A 20827-nucleotide genomic window follows, 5' to 3' on the forward strand; every position below is an offset into this window, starting at 1 on the left:
ATAAATCTTTTTTATGTCGTACTCCCACCAACTAGTCTTTTTATTTTTGGCTTCACTACAGTAAACTTAATTTAACATTACAGCTTTTTGGTAGTTGTTGGTCTGCTTTTATGATTAATGAGTTTTAGACAGGAAATTCATAAAAACAGAACAAAAGAATCTATAATAAGCATGCAGTAAAGACAGGACTATTTTTCCTTAGAATAATTGTATGCCTGAGCACAAAAGAATGTGGAAGTTGCACATTAGGCTACAAAATCACAGTGGAAGGTCAATCTCAACAACTTCAATTGAGATCTCTACATTAAGCATCAAATAAATTATAGGATAGAATAATAACACAGAATGTCTGTTCAAGTATGCACCCATTTAGCCCGCACACCTCTGCCCTGATGAGTAATTATTCTACCATGGCAAACCTGCACACTAGTCATGGCACTCTACTGTTCACTTGTATTATTAGCCAGGTTTGTTGGTTTGAGGGTTTTTGTGGGTTGGGGGTTCCTTCTTTTTTTTTAAATGAGATGAAGTCTTTGGCCACACTCTACTCCAGGTGCTGGACTATAAATCAGTTATAGGTTAAAAGGAGCAGAACTATAACAAAAAGGTTTAGAGGCAGCTTCAGACTGCATGGTTCAATGTTTTGGTAGACATGTATGCAAAATGTATTCAAAGGCAATAATGCATCTAATCAACCAGAGCTGGGGATTCCTTTGTGGCTCCGTAAGTAGAAGACCAGGATGGAAAAGTGCACAGAAAGTGTCTGCAAAAATTTTATGGAAAACAAAGAAAACTTTTCTCCATCACACTATATAGAAAAATCCATTTATAATTTACTGTTTAAGAGAGGTTATACTTAAATAAAACAGTAACGCTTCTAATGCTTTGAATTACGGGAGGTGGTACAAGGAGTTAGAATATGAAAGCCCCCTAAGAGTTACACATTTTTGATGAAGCTCTGTTTACATACAAAGTATGAAAACGCACTGATTTCTCAGTCATAGCAGGAATCAGTTAGACAGGGAAAACTGTAGCTTCTAACCTCCTTTTAGCCAGTAAATAGCGCAAATACTTTTCTAATAGCCAGATTCCTAGTGTTTCTTCCAAGTTTTTAATTTTTAACTGTTCCACTCTCTGTTTCTCAAAGGTTTATCATACTTTTTCCACATGTACATACCCACACCCCATCAAATAGCAACCATCACATCTTCCCTCTGTATGGCTTGGCTTCAGTGGTACTACATGAACCTCTGCCGTGGATGGTGACTTCTAGCTCATAGCTCAGTGAAATTTCTGACTGTTTCCACCTATTGAGTTCCACTTGCATTTAATAACTTCCTGGCTGTCAACAAGGCAACTGCTCATCAGCTGTGTGTGAATAAAATTTGGGATTTCTGCACAGGGCTGCCTCTCACAATAATCCACTGACAAGAAAACTATGGCTGGAAAAAAATACTAGATTACAGGGCATACTTTTGGAAGCATTCTGAAAATCCGAAGATTAATTAAACAGTCCTGGACACAATTCTTAAGCAAAATGATGCAGTCAGATTACATCAGTGCTTTGGTGGTGCATCACTAGAATAAAACTGAATGGTGACACCGCTTATAAGGAAAGAACGCATCACGGTTGAGAGATGACGAATCACAACATACAGATTCATATTCTGCAATTTCAGTGAAACCTTCCTGAAATAACTACTCAGGTTATTGAAAGGAATATTCCATAGTTGACAACTTCTACTAATATAAGTGTAAGATAATTCTGCTCTCTCTGTTTGCAGACATTCTGGTATGGTCTCTAAGGAAATTGATACTTGAGCAGATTTATTCCTTATAAGTAAATGCAGTCATACTGCATTTTGACAACTTCCACTACCAACTGTTTTGCTCTGAAAGACAAATGTCAAAATGCTGTAAGACTGCATTTAGCTGTAAGGGCTTACAAACATTGCTCAAGCCAGTTGCATCTCGGGAAATGTTTTTATAGCTCTGGCAAATACCCTTTTGCCATCATGTGTAATTTATACTATTTTAAAGTATCAGGAGTTGTACAGGATAACCTATATCCTTACTTGTTCTTAAGTGTTCTGCATGGTTTGTCAAGCAAGAATACAAGTTTTTCATCTTGCCTTTTAATTTTGAAAAATGTGCAGCCATTGGTTCTTGCAACAGCTGGGAAATGTAAGTGTTCAACCCACTTAACTAACAAGTCAGCGTATGCACAATCAACATTTTTTTTTTTTTTAATATGTAAAGCCTGAATATACACTGCTTAGCTGTCTCTTTTCCAGAAGCATATGAACAGAAGGATGGATGCCTCAGTTGCATTAGCATCAACAAAAATTAAAATATGTGCTGAATGTGGGAAAAAATCAGTGTCTACATTCAAGTCCTCCCCAGAAACATTATACAAACAGATTTACAGCAAATATGTAATTTCTATATCCAACAGCATATATGTGCTATAAGAATGTTAAATATTTTGTTGATAATTTAGCTTAGTGAATATGAAATCTACTAACTTTTGTCTTCTGTAGAAAGAGCTTATTTTGTTCATCTGACTCCAGGCTGACACTATGGAAAGCATAATCCCATACTCCATAAATCGTGTGCATCACTTCCAAATTACAATTATAATGCTGGTTTGGAAAACAGAGGATACAAATCAAATTAATTCCCCAACATGTTACATTAAGGGGATGCCTGCACTACTTGACGCTATCAGCAGAGAGTAATTACTGGAAAGAAGATAATTACATAAATTGTGTTGTTTAAATTGCAGGAACATCCCTTATCGATGCACAGCACTTCAAGGCCTGAATAAAGTAAGGCTATTTTACGTCATAGATCAGTGAAAAAGTGCTTTAAATGGAGAAGTTGGCATCACAGAGATTCATTACTCCACAACTTCCCAAAACTACATCAGAATAACAGTTTCACTGTCTTTGGTTGCAAGTTTATACTACACTAAAACCAGCCAGAATGCAAAGCAAATATTAATGCATCCTTAGGAAGCGTGAACTTTTAATTACAGTGTTACCTCGCTATTGCTCTACTGTTTCATAGCATTTAGGAAAAGCCTACATGGTTTTTTTCAGGTATTGTAAATGTCTTCTACTTGTGCTGCTGGCTGACTGCCATTCAGCTCTGAATCACAAAAAATACAGCCATGGTTTATGCCTCCATCCCATGATTTCATCAGAAAGGTGCATTCAGAGCGATACATAAAGCCCTCTAAAGCTCTACCCTCAGAGGTCTGTCATCATTTCTTGTCAAAACTGTTACATAGCTTGAGTCCTGTGGTAACTGCAGCAACACAATTTCTGCATCAGAGTTCTGCTGCATTCAGCCAGGAAAAGGCTCGACCGACTGAATCCACATCAATCATCAAAAAGTTGTGTACACACGACCTTGATAAAACTATTTCCTGATTATTTTCTTAGACCTATGAACAGTACTCATCACAAGTTCGTCATAGAAGGGTAAAAGACAAAAGGAATGTGTTACTTCTTTGCATAGATTTAGCGGGTTTTATAAATGATCTCCACCCTTCCACCAGCTAGTTCAAAGTCGCCAGAATTCCTATATTTTACCTTTAATTTTGTTCTTTTTTTATACAAACCCTTTTCCATGTAGCACTATGTGCAAAGGATGCTGTTGTACCTTCTGCATCTGCTAATGCACTTCATGAATGGCATCATAAATCTGTTGAATTTAGACTTCTTAAACAATGAAGTACAGAAGATAAGAAGTATCAACATTTTTTCTTTTCAATGCATCTTAAGAAAATACAAACTAAAGTCATCCACAGGGTCTTAAAATTTCCAGTACAATTTCACATACACTACATAAAGCTCAGATATAAGCCTGTTGGTCTGTATCATATAATAGCAGCTCAGAGCAAAGGCATGTTGAATGAAGCTCTAAGTCGCTTCAGGAGCTGGTATGCGGGCAAAGAGAAACTGAAAAAATAATTCAGTCCAGGAACCAGACTGGAACCTTCTAGCAAGTATTTAATCTAATTCCATTCCAAAACAAACAAACAAAAAAATCTCCCACCTTGTGCTGGTTTTGGGTAGGACAGAGTTAATTCTCTTCACAGTAGCTAGTATGGGGCTGGTTTGGATTTCTACTGGAAACAGGGTTGATAACACAGGGATGTTTCAGCTACTGCTGAGCAGTGCTGACACAGAGCCAGGGACATTTCTGCTCCTCACCCCACCCCACCAGTGAGTGGGCAGGGGGGCACAGAGAGTTGGGGGGGACACAGCCAGTACAGCTGGCCCCACCTGACCAGAGGGGTATTCCATACCATATGACATCATGCTCACCAATAAAACCAGGGGGGAGGTTGGCGGAGCGGGGAGGGCTGCGGCTGGGGGACTGGCTGGGCCTCGGTCAGTTAGCAGTGAGCAGTTGTTCATTTGCATAACCTGTCCTTCTTGGGTTCTATTTTTCTCTGTTATTTTCCTTTTAATTACTATTATTATAATAATTATAGTTTGTCAACATTATCAGCATTATTATTATTTTATTTCAATTATTAAACTATTCTTATCTCAACCCACAAGTTTTCTCACTTTTACCCTTCCAATCCTCTTCCCCAAATCCTGCTGGGGATGGGGGGCAGCAGTGAGTGAGTGGCTGTGTGGTGCTTAGTTGAGGGCTGGGGTTAAACCATGACACATCTCTTTGTATGTCTTCATGCAGGAAGCCGAAATGAGACTATGTTCAGACCCACAACAGTCACAGAGTCATTTATAGGAACCTCCACAATATCATGCAATCTTTATTCTCATAAGTACAAAGAACTATGATTTTAACAGGATAAAATGCTTGGAGGTACCCACATTTCTTGTTTGACTGTAGAGGTAGAGGGCTTGACTAGACACCTGAATTTTACACAGCTAAAATCAGGTGAGCTTAATGCTCTGATGTCATTGAGGTAGAAAATATGAGCATTACATTTGCAGCATCAGTTCTTCACCAGATGAGGTCTACAATGGATAAATGGAATGAAAGCACAGAACAATGCTTAATATGCAAAGTATTCAAAAAATCCCCATCAATGTCTTTTATCTTTGCTTTCATGCATAATCCCAGTCCCTAAATGCTAAATGGTAGCATGGGACTACATATGCTTTAAATTTACAGTGCATGCTGAGTTCCAGTATGCACAGTCAGCACTCCAGTTTCCATTTTCAGCACATTTCAAAATATGTGAACTGATTGAAGAAAACTTGCCATAGTGATCTGAAGTCTCGTACCATCAGAAACAGGTGAAATCCCAAGACTTCTGCTCAACTTGGAAAAGGGAGGCAGAGCTCTATATGTTCCATTCCACGCCAGTGTAGCTGTACTCAAATGGATGGATAGGGAGACATGCTGGTCAACAGTTGGCCAGCTGAGTATGAGCCAGTAGTGCACCCAGGTGGCCAAGAAGGCCAACAGCATCCTGGCTTGGATCAGAAACAGTGTAGCCAGCAGGACCAGGGCAGTGACCAACCCCCTGCACTCGGCACTGGTGAGGCCATCTCTCAAATCCTGGGTTCAGGTTTGGGCCGCTCACTGCCCCAGGGACATTGAGGGGCTGGAGCACGTCCAGAGATGGGCAACGGGGCTGTGAAGGGTCTGGAGCACAAGTCTGATGGGGAGACACTGAGGGAATGGACACTGTTTAGTCCAGAGAAGAGGAGGCTCAGGGGAGACCTTACGGCTCTCTACAGCACCCTGACAGGAGGCTGTAGCCAGGTTGGGGTCACTTTGTTCTCCCAAGTAACAAGTGATAGGACAAGATGAAATGGCCTCAGGTTGTACCAGGAGGGGTTTAGGTTGGATACTAGGAAAATTCCTTCACCAAAAGCACTGTCAAGCATTGCAACAGGCTGCCCAGGGAACTGGTTGAGTCACCATCCCTGGACATATTTAAAAGCTGTGTAGATGTGGTGCTTAGGGCCATGGTTTAGTGGTGGAGTTCGCCATGCTTGGGTTAATGGTTGGACTCGATAATCCTAAATGTCCTTTCCAACATAAGCGATTCTATGATTCTATGTTCTTCCATCTTTCTAAATAACTTTTGTGAAATCAAATGGTAGTCTTAGTGTCCTAATCAAATGTCCAGCACCAGAAAAGTTCCCATTACAACAGACAAAGTTCTTATTACATGGAGACTTCCTTCTTACCTGCCACACGTGACTGCAACAGCTCCAAGACCAATCTGAAGCTGTCAGCTAAAGCATTTAACCCCAACACTTTCACCATTTTTCTACCATGTATACAGGTATGTATGTACATTTGCATGTATAACTATATCTCCTTCTAGCATCATTTATGGGCCCTAGAAATCCTTTCTGCTCTCATGTTTTTGTCATTTGTATACTACTGAACACCTCCGTAGAAGCAAATCTCTGCATAAAAATAGCATATTTAATGACTCAAAGGGACTTTCTGTAACAGATGGGTTCCAATATGAGTTTACTAAGCAGGGTTTGCATCTCTAAGAACTTAAACTTCTTGAACTGAATATAGATTTTTCTAAGACAGGGTTAACATGAGATTTGAGGTGAACACTGGTGTGCCCTTCAGGCTTGAAATTCAGTAGTGATCTTACCAGTGTTTGTTTTGCCAGACAACTGGCACAAGGACATTGTCACTGACCCCACTGTGCTTGCACAGGCTTCTACATTGTAGCTGGGTGAGCTGGGAGAAATCCTCCCCAGGGCTGTCATTCACCTCATACTTTTAACCTTTATCCCAGAAACTGAGATGGGTAAAGATTTTTAGTTTTATTCTTTTGGACTTGAAGTCACCAGTAGATCTTATGCCTGAGACACAAATCTGCAGCAACTCTGCGCTTGGTGGTAGTTCCACTTCAAGAAACAAAAAAAAATAATTACTGACTTTGCAGCAGATTAATAATATATTACCAAGCTCAGGCATAGCATAGCTTGTGCACAAAAACTCCAGTGACAATGGCAAGAGAAATAAAATATGTACTTAATCATTCAGGCAGATTCCACTGATTTTTGAATAAGCAGAACAGACAGATAAACACAACTAACATTGTCCTTCCAATCAGTGGCCTCTGCATGAAATCAATGCTTCTGTATTACACCGGAGTTAAAAGGCCCTTATCAAGAGAAAATTCTTATTTCATGAAAGACCTACTGTGCTTGTGTTATTCACAATGTATTTCACAAATCACAGGCATTTTGCAGACATAGAAGGTTTGTTATTGTTTCTTTTTTTTTCCTCATAATTGCTCTTCCTGTTGCTTCTAATATAACATCCATTGTAAATACACTCAATGGGTCGATTTCGCCCTCACTTATGAAGTCCATTTAATCTTCCTAGGCTCCATGAAAAGCTTTTTGGTTTGGTAATGATGCAGGAACATTTTTTAAGCAAGAGTTTAAGGAGAGGGTTTTCTTATTTTTAATTAAGGTTTTACACAGGATAAACATAATTCTGAATGACAGCCAGCCCAATCCCTATGCTTTATATTAAGGAATGGGCATTTAAGGACTTTGAAATTGTGCATAAAGATGAAGAGGTTGAATGTTAGTCCCAGAATTTATGTGGATGACTGAAAACCAACAAAAGTTCCTTTTTCATCGCCATGGAAAACTTCAAGGAAACTCAATTGCCAGGAGCAAATGTCCTCAAAAGTTTTCAGAGTCCATGTAGGCATTTTTTTCCTTTCTATGTTATTCAAGGAAGTATAAATACCCTGCTTCCATACCTTACAAATGCACCTAAGGTGACCCGAAACTTTGTGAAAACCACTTTCCCATATTTTGAAAGCTTCTGAAATACACTTCATATAGTTGCAGAATCTCAGCTGCACTATAAAAACTCATTTCTTTTTTACGTACCTTTTTTTTGTTGGTGGGACAAATGTAGAAGTTGTCAATAACAGTGGCAATCCCAGGCTGTAGATTCAACTTCGTGTATAACGTCCCAAAATCTGAGGATCTGAAAGAAATCAAACATCTCTAAGTGCTCTCTTCTAAAGGCTTCAGCATTGAAACTGCAAAAAAACCCACTTTGTAGCACTAACTATTTTCAGTGCTTCTCCGCCATCCTTTTGCTCTTTTCAGAGATCATTAGCTACTAAAAGAAACCTGCCACTATTAAGAATATTTTTCTAGGTTTGAAAAAACATGGCTGGTTCTGTTTGCATGTTGCAGTACCGTGCAGTGCTAGTTCCATCCTGGCACTGCACCATGCAGTGACAGTAGCCCAACACATATACCTTTCCATCACCACCCACAAGGTGGGAGAAAAAGAGCTAAGCAGAGCAAAGACTCACCAGCAAGTACTAACAGCACCTCCTCAGCTATGCAGAAAAAAAGACCCAACTTCAGAGCCTGGTGTTGCATAAAAGAACAATTTGACCTGAGGTCTGGAAGACTCGCAATGGACCTCAATCAGAATTCATACTCGATAAAGTTATCCACCTACTCCTCCAGCTCCTTTTCAGAGAATCACTATATTTTGAATTAATAAAAACAAAGTCAGTACCCGGCCATCAATGTGTCATACACACAAATCTATGAATATTTCAAATGTGGGTACTCAGCAGAAATTGTTTCACATGCCTGAAAAACCTACAGTGAAAAATGTTATGTGTGATACGTGCCTGTATGGGCAATGTCTAGTATAAAAAGAACGCACAAGTAAAATGTCAGTATAGGAAAACATCAGTTAGTGAAACTCACAGCAAGTCACATCCCAAATTAAATCACTTTGGACAAAGCCTTGTTTGTTCTACATAGGATCAAATTGCAACATATGGTCTCTCCATATTTACAGTTTTTCCTTTTACATTTGGAAGGGGATTCAGACACTTCTAAGGCACCTGTCCCTTCTTCACCAAGAATGCCTCCCTAGGACAGATAACTTGTGGGAGGACTTCCACTCTATACACCCTTTTTTCACTGGAATAACAATCTCCTTTAACAAACCAGGCTGAATGTGCCCTGCAGAATACCTCTGCATTATTCAAACAATTGTGAACATACAACAACTTTCATGTCCAAGAGAACCAGGATGAGACCTGTGTCCCTCCCAGTGTTACACAGGACTGCCTAGGCAGTGATTCCTGCCCCATAGCCCCGTTGTCTCCCATGTTCATTACCCACTGGTAGGCTCTGTTGTCCCATATTCCTCGACCAGGGGAGTGACTGCTGAAGTTCATAGGAGCATGACTGAGTACAGTGAGAGAAAAGTGAGAAAGCAAATCTCTGGCTGAGTGTGTACACCTTGACAGGTGGCACACAGCCTGAGGTCTCCTTCAAGCCACATGAGGCAGAACAGTCCTACAGGGGTTGGTGCCTGCAGGAAGCTTCCATGAGCACTGTGTGCCCATCCTCTACCCACCCATGTCCCATCCCACCCGCACCAAGGATGTTGTTTAAAGTCAGAAGGCAAGCAGTACAAAGGCAGAGGTGGCTACTTTACTTTCACACATCCAGCTTTCCATGTGATACAAGAAGTCTCACCTGTGGCCATGGGGCAGCTTTCTATGCCTTTGGCATCACCAAGCATATTGGGCAAAGAATGATATGCCTGGATCAGGTCTTAAGGCACACCAAGACACCTTGCTTTTCTTCCAGTCAAAAAAAATGACTGAGCATAAGCCTAAGACACACAGACCACACTCACAGCCTGAAGTTGAGAATTTACCTATTTTGTAATGACATCTGAATGGATTTGATCTATTTTTTTCCCCATAACATTGCTTCAACTGCAACTTTGGCAATTTAGTTTTGTAAAAGTTAATGCAATTCAGTTTGGACAAATATTTCTGTAGAAATCAAATGCATATAATTGCACTATACTGGGTATTCAGCACCAAGCTAATTAAAATTCTAAGGGGAATAGGATGGACAATGATAACGCTAATTTGCCAGAGGTGTTTGACAGAAAAGAAATTAAACCAAAGACTAAAATCCTGAGTTTAGGCCGATGTACTGAAATCATGCAGAACAAGTATGTATGATGGAAACAGAACCTACTCTATTCTCTCTGAGGAAAGAATATCAGGTTAGTGGCTTTCCCAGCAATAACTCGCTGAAATAATTCTCTGAACCTTAAAGATGATCCAATTTACTTTGAAGAGGCAGTTCCAGGATTAATACAATGGGACCACTGGAGAGTAACACTGCAGGGGGGACAGTGGCAGCAACTGTATCAAGGTATGAAAACAGTACAGGCAAGAAGCCCAAAGAAGATAAAGCATTTCAAAGATATAAAGTCCAAGTCTAAAACTTCCTCTTTTAATTCTCATGACTTCTAAAAAGTACTACAAGAAAAGAATAAGGTTATAACAAAAAGAGTAAACTAAGGTAACTATGTTATTTTCAGGCAAAAGTAGAAAAACTGTATAGTCAAACATTTTTTATGTTCTGGTATAAATTGGCTATCTCAAGGAGAGGGGGAAAATTCCAATTTCAGCCTGAGGCAACAGACTAATGCATATCCATAAACGTACACCATGCCTAAGTAGGAAGACCCAGACTGGCAGAAAATCTGTGGGTCTATGGAGAAATTTATTCAGAGTCCCAAACCTTTTTTACTATAACTCAGTCTTGAGGGAGCTAAGGAATGTCAGCTATTCTTTAAGATATTTACATATAAAAGAACGTAGTTCAAGGACATCATTCAAGGGAAGCACTGACCAAATTAATTGGTTTTCCAAATCTGCTATAATCCAGAGTAAACAGGTCATCACATTTTTTTTTCACTTGAGACAAATTCCAAGTTCCTGATTCTGCATATATAAAGAATTACATTTTGTGGCACAGAGCTAGGACGGAATTCCCTGTAGTTGCACTACTGGGCTACAGACAGGGTTGGGGAGGATGAATTCTGGGATCTCAGTGCATGCCTGTTTCAAGAACATATTAAGAAGCTGCCAAATTCAGGAGAGCAGGAGCCCTTTATGCTCTTCCAGTCATAAGGATACTTTTTTTGTGTGTTAAAAACCAGACTTGTGTGTCAAAAGTGTTAAGGAGAGCAAAATCAAAATCCACAAATGAACCATCTGTGTTATTCAGGATAAATACATTCTTTTTCCTCCCTAAAAATTCGTTAAAATATATTTCAAGGTATAATGAAAAGAGGATACACATGTACCTGATAAGAACAGTAAAACATCCTTTGCAGTGGTAGCACAACAGCAGAACTCCACAACAAGACCTGTAAAGTCTGATTTCTTAAAGATAGGTCTAACTTGCATTCTGAGTGATTTGGAGGCCGTTAGTGAGTGTTTTGGCTTTCTGTGAAACATTCCAGTGGATACAGCAAGATGGGCCATCCAAGAGCAATGGGACCATCGGATGCTGGAATGACGTGATTAACTCATGTGCTGATGCAGACGTCACACAACCTGTGCCTGACACGGCTTGAGGCTGGGTAATAGCTTCTTTGAAATCATGTACATCTGCTGAAACTGCCATTTTTTAATTTTTTTCTGTAAGGAAAAATCACTCGTCACTGTAACAGCAGCATGCTCAATTAACAAACATCAATATCATAAAATGCTATTACAGCTGACAGAACTATGTCTTCGTAGCTTGTTTTAATACTGTGACCTCAAACAACAGTTGAGAAAACTTTCAAGTGGTACAAAATGTACCCCAATTAAACAAAACTTCCAAAGCCCCTAAACACTTCGGAAATTTGGGTCTCAGCCATAAAAATGTAACTTTCCTATATTTGAGCTAAAATAAATCTATGCCTAACATAATTTGGAACTGTACCTAAATCCTGAGTCTAAGCATCTTCCAACAGAAATATTAAGAAAGAAGAAATTAAACCAAAAGAGCAACCAAAACCGAACCAAATGTTTGCATGTCTAAACTTCGCTACCATTATACCGCTCTCCACTGACGACTTGACTCACACCTATGATACAGTATTGCTCATTGTTAATTGTTTTTCCAGATTATATTTACAAGTATAAATTGATATATATATAAGAAACATTAAAATCTATATAGTGAGAATTTAATGAAAATCTTTAGAGAGATGAAAATTGCATTCCCAAGTAAAATTCAATACCCAAAGAATTTGTTTTTAATTAATAGAAGAGATGCATTGGAAAGAGAAAGGTTGGAACACTTAACACATACGTTTATTGGATTTCCTCTGCCTTTTCTTCTTGAAGATTAACTCATGTTCCATTCTAGCTATACGAGCTATACTGTACAAGCCCTATTAACTGAAAATCTTAGAAGGCAACAACAAAGAGATTTCAAATGACTCATGGATTACTTAGCAAAATGAAAAGAAAGCCTTTGGAAAAAAAAAAAAACAAAACAAAACAAAACACAAAAACAGGAAAGATCTGCTTGAAGTTGTTGGGGAAAAAAAGAAAAAAAAAAGATTCAATTGAGATGTGTGCTACAGAATCAAGGAAGACTGGATCTATGCATAATGCCCACTGGACTTCTCACTTCCTTTTCTCCAGAATGTATTTCAACATCATCTTCTCACCTTCCTCTCCTTTTGGTCAGAAGAACAATCCAGTATTTATACCATGAACTTTAAAGTGCAAGAGAAATTAATTCAGGTTCTTACTTTATCACAGACTTATGTCTAACACCAGGATTTCCTTTGTGTTCTGGTCCTCTACCTGAAAAACAGAGACAACACTATCTCCTATACCTCAAATATCTGTAAGGAAAATAGATATCTATTGAACAGTAGTGTAATGAAGAACTGGCTGATGGAATATCTAAAACAGATACATCCGAAGTTCCCACTTCAAATGCCAGGACAAACCTACTGAAAGTAACCAAAGGAATATCTTTAAAGAAGTGGTACACTAATGTATCTTCATTACTTAAACAGCACAGACGATTTCAAGGGCTCTTACATGTACAGTGTGGAAATTGCAGAGACTTTGGTTAGCCTCATAAAATCTTTTTAAACAGCAATAAAAAACCTGCAAAACCCCAAAGCCTTTATTCAGAGTAGAAACACATTATAACATTGCATTCCAGTACCTGACTCATGTATTGAGGAATTCGTGCAGATGAAAATTTCTTCAAAGGCTGTAGAACAGTATGATCCCTAGCAATCCAATTAACAGATTACTCATCAGGTATCAGCTCTGCTGGAGTACTTTCTGAAAATACTTCTCTCTCTGCTTTCCAGAAAAGTTGAGTCTTTTTGAAGTTACATATTTTTCTTCTCAAAACCAGAAATATAGAAATGTTTTCTTCCTTAATCCAATTTTACACTAAAGAATCAATGGCGTAGGCAAGAGCTAACAGATAAACAGTTTAGCAACTTCATATTTAGGCAATAGAGAGTTTACCTTTTTTTCCCCAAAGCACTACAAAGATGAATGAATCCTGTTTTTACTTATCAAACCATTACCGATAACTTATATTGATCACATATGCTAATAACAGATATTTTCAAGAACTGTGGATTATCACAACAGCCTTCTTAGCTGAAGTGACCTGCTCTGTAATGCTGTGATGAGTACAGAATATGGTACAACTCTGCATTTATACAGTTACGGAAATTCCTTCCCATTTTTACAGCTATTATGTGCACATGAAGAGCCCTACAGTCTTGATCACTCCATGGGAGCACAATAAAGGGCAGGTGACCATTTTTAGTGGCTTTTTAGTAACATGTAAGTATATATTTGATTGTAAAATATTGACCTAAAAAAATCCACAGAAAAAAGAAAGAAAAAACCCAAATTAAACCAAAACACTGAACAGCTGCATTCATACAGAGTGAAAACACAAGGAGGATCATAATGTCACAAATTTTAGAACCGGAGTTTTATTCAATGCATTAAATATACCCAATTCACCTTGCTAGGTGACTTTAGGGAGTCAGATCCTTCCTCAGAAACTATGGTTACTAACTTCACAGTGAGGAATGGAGCACAGCTTTATTTTGCAAGGTGCTTACAAATCACAGAAGACAAATACTAAATGATGCTACACATTGGCTTCTCCCCTGAGGGTCTAACAGTGGGCTCCCCTAACGTTACAAGGTACCTGGGCTGACTGTGCCCCATACTGGCATGCCATGCTACAACTTTCTATGCTGAGGTTGCAATTACCTTTGCAGAAAGTGTTTCAAAGCCCATGTTTTCCAGGAATTACCCTGTCTCAGAGCTGTCCGGACAGAAAGCTTTGCACAGAACAGGAACCACTCAGGTTTTCTTATGAGGGAACATGGAAGGTTATAAACGGAGCTCTGTGTATGGATGGAGATGTTACTTGGCACAGAAATTCAGGCTATGTAATACATACTTATGTACTGTATCATGTTTTTCCTTACTGGTATCTTCTGTCATGCATTTATCATGTACTGGTTTTGGCTAATTTCTTAACCTGTACAATATACACACACACTTAAACTCCAATAGCTAGCAGAACTATGTTTTTAGTATATACTACATATCTTTCAGTGCTGTATTTAAACATTCCTACTTTGCAGAGTTTCACTGTATACCACCACAGTTATCTTTTGCAGCCCTTCATTAGTCCTTCAATATACCATAAACATCCTGCTCATTAGCCTATAATTGCTCTGCTTATCAGTTACATTTTCAAGCTCCTTATTACTTTGCTGCACATCTCCAATAATTAGCCTTTATATTTTACAGGTCCGCAAAACATCACATTAGCTTCTATTACCTGCAGCCATCGCCTTTTCTCCCAGAAACTGTTAGTTTAGGTAAGACACCTATTGTGAAACTACTGCCTTGATACATTAATTCCATCACCAACACACAGCACTCGCTGACGGCATGTCTTGGAAGGTACAGCCTGTAGCTATGCTTGCAGTACACAGATATTTGTGATGAATCCACTCAACCATGAGACAAGCTGTGTCACAGTGACAAAGCAGACAAGACACTGCCAGGAACACAGGGTTATGTCTTACTTTTGTAAAAAAGTAAAAGCTCTGTGTTATTTCTTCCTTGGTAGCTTTGCAACCCAGGCAGGGCTTGAGCAGGCAGTGGAGCAGGCAGTGGAGCAGGCAGCCCTCAGGGTGCAGTAGCTGGACATAGCCAGGTTTGGGGGCACCTTAACAATTCCACACCATCATTCTAAACAAGCCATTTGCTCCTGCTAAAAACAAAACTGACACGATCCACCTTCAAATTAATGGCTTTGAAGACTTCTTTTTAACCTGGATCGGTTCAGCAATTCTGTTTACAACTCATTCCCACAAAGGATTGGAGTGACCTAAATAAGGGAGTAGAAAATGAGAATGAAATTGTGTTAAATAGGGAAAGATCAGTTTGTTACCATATTTTCTTCACTGAATTCAACATATCATGTAACTGTTAGTGTGCAAGAAAACTTCTTATCCTAAGAAACGGTCCTGTGTAGATTTAGTTTCAGCAGGTGCAAATCCAGTATTGCATCAGTAGGTCTCAGCAAGGAATGGAGTATAACATGGAGAATTTGAGGGGTTTGCTACTGAGGGACAGCTCTGGCATATTAGAAACATAAAGAAAATACCAAAACTGAAAATTCACACAGTGCTACAAAAATTATTACTATTAATCTGGGAATTTTTGTACCATAAAAATGCTAGCTGGATTAGAGTACAGAAACACTTTTACTATTAGGTGTTTATTTTTTAATAAAAAGGCTTTCCTTCAAAAGCTCAATTTATTATTTCTAAAACTACTGTGTTGGAAAAAAAACAGTGGTTTCACTGAACTATGTAATTGCTACCTACAAAAGAAATTAATACTTCACTTCCTATATAGTGTTAACTTCCTTCCAACAGTCTGAACAACCACTCACCCTTGAAAAAAAGGCTATGACTGCTGAAAATTTAGGGAAAAAAGAAAGAAAAGCCTTTGGTGCTAAAATGCAATTTTCCAAAATTGTATGTACTAACTATACTGCTAGAAGTGGTCACATCCTTACATCACTGTTAGTACAATTCCTCTTTTACAAGTACTGTGAGTGGAAATGAGTAATTGCAAAGGAAAATTTCTCTTCTCACATACATGTGTTCTTTGGGGAAAGGGGATGGTTTAAGAACATTTTCTTTAGGTTTGCAAGAAACAGTAAAATTCTCCACCATGGAAAAATGCTAGGTATTTACCACAGCACAAGGTTTTTATTTAAACCACTACACACATCTGAAATATTTCTGAAACAACTTTATTCTCAGTCAGGCAGCTCCTGGGAAGGCAAGGAGGATGCTGGGATGTATGAGAGGAGAGAACTTGGCCTTGTGCTTTCTGACCAGAACAGCAAGTTTTCTTGTAACCACTGGATAGATCTGGCTGCAACAAGAACATTTACAAAATTTTAGAAACTGATCATAATTTATTAAACTGTATATGCACATTCACATCCGACTAATTATTCCTCTAGTAATGGGCTCTGCCAACTATAACAGCTACATACTCTTCAGTAAGTGGAAATCTTCTTTAACTCTATTTGTAGATTTTTTGGTTTTGCTGCTGAAGTGCTGACCTCAATTTTATGATTGCTCTGGGGAAGGTGGGAGGGGGAGTGAATTATATAGCTAGGTAGTAGCACTTTATAAAAAGGTAAATTAAGTCAATGTTTTCTCAGTAATTTGACTGTGGTGCTCTGCATCTGAAGCCAAATGCTTGGCAGAACTAAGGGAGTAACTGGACATTTTTATAAAGAATGAAAATATCCTAAACAGGAAGTAAATGTAGATAAATAGACTCTGGAAGGTATCAAGCCTTATGGTGAGAGTATTAGAGATCCATCAACTGCCCCACGGTTTTCTGCTGTGGGGTTTCTGGCATGCTTCTCTGAAACTGTTATACAACACATCATGGATGGAGTCTGGGCAATGCTCAGATGCAGCACAAGTTCATCCAGGATATCAGTTTCCATGTCTACAGTGTCAAAGAAGTGATTATTCTAAGTTATTACAACTACAACAGGAACAGAGCTTTTACAAAGGATTTTAAGGCATCATTTTGAATTGCTGCAACAGAAGTTTGTCCATGTCAAAAACACCGCCTGCCTCACCCATGTCTGCCCATGAGCAAGGTTGCATGAAATAATGAAAACATTCAGACAGTTAAACAAGATGAGGATTTCCTAACAGCCTTTAAAATCGCCATGTGTCTGTGCCACCTGAGCGGGCAGTGTGCAGAAGGCAGTGGGGAAAGCCTGCAGTTAAGGATGGGAGCAGGCACCCCTGAGGGTGCTGCACTACCAGGAGGACCAGGGGAACTCAGGTGCTCACAGCCACTTCAGCAGGATATGTTTCTCTTACCTGCTAATGACCCCAGTCATAATCTCCTAATAGCCTTCTACAATTCCTGACACTCTTTTTTTAAAAAAAAATTATTTTGTTTAGAGTTTTCAGCAGCCAAATTTCCCTTGCAGTCATTCTCCTGTAACTGCAGTGACACCTGGGGAGGGCTGAGCCCATCAGCTGTAGTTTGGCCTGCTGTTGAACTTGGCAAGCCAGCAGCACATAAAGCCCCAGCAGATGTTTCTGCTTTTATAGCAGCTCTTCCAAAGCCTTGGCCAGACATAAATCCAAAATAGATCCAGAAAAGACAAACAGTGCCACCAGCATGGCTCTTAAAATTAGGAGGCAGAACCAGCCTTTTCTGCAGGACTCTGAGAGACTGTTAGCAGCAGAAGGTGCCATGAAGTGTTCCTATAAATTATGCTGACAGATTACGAGGGCCAGCCACAGCAAATGCAGCACATTTTGCTAGGAAACAGAATCCTAAGAAAAATACATGCATTTATACAGGAGTTTCCAAACTCAGAAGATCACATGTCATAGCAACAAGTGCAGGAAGCAGGGGGTTTGATGGCCATTAACACTACCACATGGATTGATGGTGCTTCCATGCCATGGTAATGAAAGTTCTAAAAATAAAACAGTAAGGAGAGGATCCTTGGTAGAAGACTTCTGAATATATGCCATGCTTGGATCTGTTTTGTAAAACGAAAATGGCACTAAGAACGTGTTCACAGCTGACCCTGTGCTTCACAGGAGGGAGGGTTGATATATACCAGGGTGACATGCTAATAGAGGGGTCCTCAAACTTTTTAACCAGGGGGCCGGCGCACGGATGCAGTGGCAGGCAGTCATCTGTGGCTGCTTGGTTTCCCCCCCCCAACCCCCGGTGGGGGGGGGCAGGGGGGTGTCTGTAAATACCGGGGGGCAGATTGAGGACCCTGGGGGGCTGTATCCAGCCCACGGGCTGTAGTTTGAAGACCCCTGTGCTAATACATTCGTTCACTTTATGATGACTGTTCTCAACAGAAGCCAGGTCCACTATAAATTGTTGCCATGTAATTTCAAGTGCAATTGAAAGCAACCCCCACAGAACAAGAACAGTTATCTACAATCAAAATAACACAAAGCACTCAAGGAGCTGAAAACTTCAATGACGTTTTTGTCTGGCATTAAGGGGGACTAAGAAGAGAAAAAAGTGATTCAGCATCTAAAAATGAGTCCTTTTTGTAGAAGTGAAGGTTATTACACGTACTCCTGCTTCCCCAAGAATCTACCATTAAAACCCAGATGGATCTGGCAGCAGAATATGCAGTTCTGCAGGTCTGGGGCTGCTGGGGTGTCTGAGGTCTCTCACTGAAGCTGGGACAGCAGGAGATGGGCCCCTTTCTTGGAGGACTCTTGTGGTGGTGGTAGAAGATCTAGGTCTAGCAGTAAAGAGCTGCAGATGGATGTCAGCAGACTTCACAGCTTCTGAAGTGATGAGAAAGAGATTCCTGGGATGATGAAAGCAAGTCTGTAGATGATACAAAACTGTGAGGAGCAGCTGATGTATCAGTGACATATCTTGTGGAGATATGGACAAACAGGAATTTCATGAAGCTCAAAAAAGGGAAGTGAAAAATCCTGCACCTGGAGAGGAACAACACCATGCACCAGTACATCCTGGAGGCCAAGAGGCTGGAAAGTAGCTTTGCAGAAAAGGCCCTGAGGGTCCTGGTGGACATCAAGTTGAACGTAAGCCAGCAATGTGCCCTTGCAGCAAAAAAGGCCAGCAGTCTTTCAGGCTGCATCAGGAAGAGCAGTGCCAGCAGGCCAAGGGAGGTGATCCTTCCCACTCAGCACTGGTGAGACACATCTGCAGTACTGTGGCTCCTCAGTACAAGAGAGGCATGGACATACTGGAGTAAGCCCAGCAAACATCCACAAAGATGGTTGGAGAATGGAGTATCCTCCACCCAGGGCAAGACTGAATGCTGGGACTGTTCAGCCCGGAGAAAAGAAGACTCAAGAGAAACCTTATCAATGTGCATATATACCTGATTGGAGGGAGAAAAGATGGAGATTGACTCTTCTTGGCAGTGCCCAGTGACATGACAAGACACAGTGGGCACAAACCAGAGCACATTAAACTCCATTTAAATGTAAGAAAAAAATCTTCTTTACCATGAGGGTGGTTGAACACTGGAACAGGTTGCCCAGCAAGGTTGTGGAATCTCCATCCTTGGAGATAGTCAAAAGTCGACTGGACAAGGTCTAGAGCACCATGCTTTGAACAAGGGGGCTGGATTCAATGATGTCAAGCTTTCCCTTTCAACCTCAACCAATTTGTGATTCTGCAGTTAATGAAAATTATTTAACATGATTTGTCTTTGTTGAAGATACTGTGCAACAAAAATCACTTTCTGTAGACAATCAACACAATTAGAGCACCAAGTCAAAGAAGGAACTTATCTGAATATTTTCTAGGAAATGCACAATTTCACATAAAGACTTGACCATACTAAAAACAAAAGCTTTGTCATTTTGTTTTGTCTTTAAGTTCACTGGAATCAGAACTCTGCTTGGAGTCTGCCTGTGTCAAAGAAGTGCCCAACTGTGCAGCAGTGTTGGTTAATCCAACAAAAGATACCCTCACATTTACTGATAAGCAAAGAACCTGCAATGCAGGGCCTACACAATCTTTGGATATGAAATTTGAAATTTGCAGTCATATCCCAGACTATACATTTGCAGCTTGAAAGGGGGGCACAGAAGCATTTTAGCTGCGTTACTTTTCGCAGTCATATAACCAAGTATTTTCCAATGTCCAGAGCAGTCAAGCTTATATGAAAAAAGTACATGGCTTGCCCAATGAAAGCTTTTTCTTTTTTTTTTTTCCTTGCTGTTGTTGATTCCACTCAAAACCACTGCTTTGGGGAATTTAACCTATAAAACTCTGGCAAACCTCTTGGTATATGCAGTCAAGCCTCAGGTTCATAGTGAAAGTTCAGCACAACACCACTATTCTACAAATAAATGTACAGATCCCAGATGCTAGCCACTAGTCCCACTAGGCATATTTTATTAAGTAACTTTTAAACATGACTCAGAAACCAGCTCAATCTTACACAAGCAAAATGAAAACCAACATTCCAGTGTTTGGGGAGAGGCTAAGACACGCGTGCTGCTCTTACTTCCAAACCACATCCACTGCAAGGCAGTCTTTTTCAAAGAAATCAAGACTTTGGCTATCACTGGAGACAATAAAAGGAGAGTGGCCATGAGTAGTCGCTCAGTGCAATGCCTATTGCCCCACACTTGTGGGTAATCCCACGGAACACAGCAGAATGCAATCTGCCCTCCTTCTCTCAGCTTCGTATAGTAAAGTACATTTACACATAAATGTATCTTGTGTTCAGCCTGGATCTCCACGTATGGACTGACTTCTGTTTTCTTTTTACTGACACAAACTCTCATTATCATCTTGAGATAATGACCAAGTGAAAAAGCCTCACAACATAGCTCAAAGACACATATAATATCTGAAATGTTGAATGCATCTGATGTCCTTTCACAGGTAGGCATTTTATAT

At 39.8% G+C, this 20827-nt stretch overlaps 1 protein-coding gene across 4 annotated transcripts in view; it reads right to left on the bottom strand.

Moving 5' to 3' along the window:
* Positions 1-20827, bottom strand: part of SORCS2 (sortilin related VPS10 domain containing receptor 2) — a 579304-nt gene that overhangs the window by 253601 nt on the left and 304876 nt on the right. For all 4 annotated transcript variants that reach the window (XM_055796804.1, XM_055796801.1, XM_055796802.1 and 1 more), the window contains exon 3: positions 7878-7977. In XM_055796804.1, coding sequence (XP_055652779.1) covers positions 7878-7977 — 100 coding nt within the window. The remainder of the gene's footprint in view (positions 1-7877; positions 7978-20827) is intronic.

The sequence above is a fragment of the Falco peregrinus genome, chromosome 2 (genome assembly GCF_023634155.1).
Source record: "Falco peregrinus isolate bFalPer1 chromosome 2, bFalPer1.pri, whole genome shotgun sequence".
In the NCBI taxonomy this organism is placed as follows: Eukaryota; Metazoa; Chordata; class Aves; order Falconiformes; family Falconidae; genus Falco; species Falco peregrinus.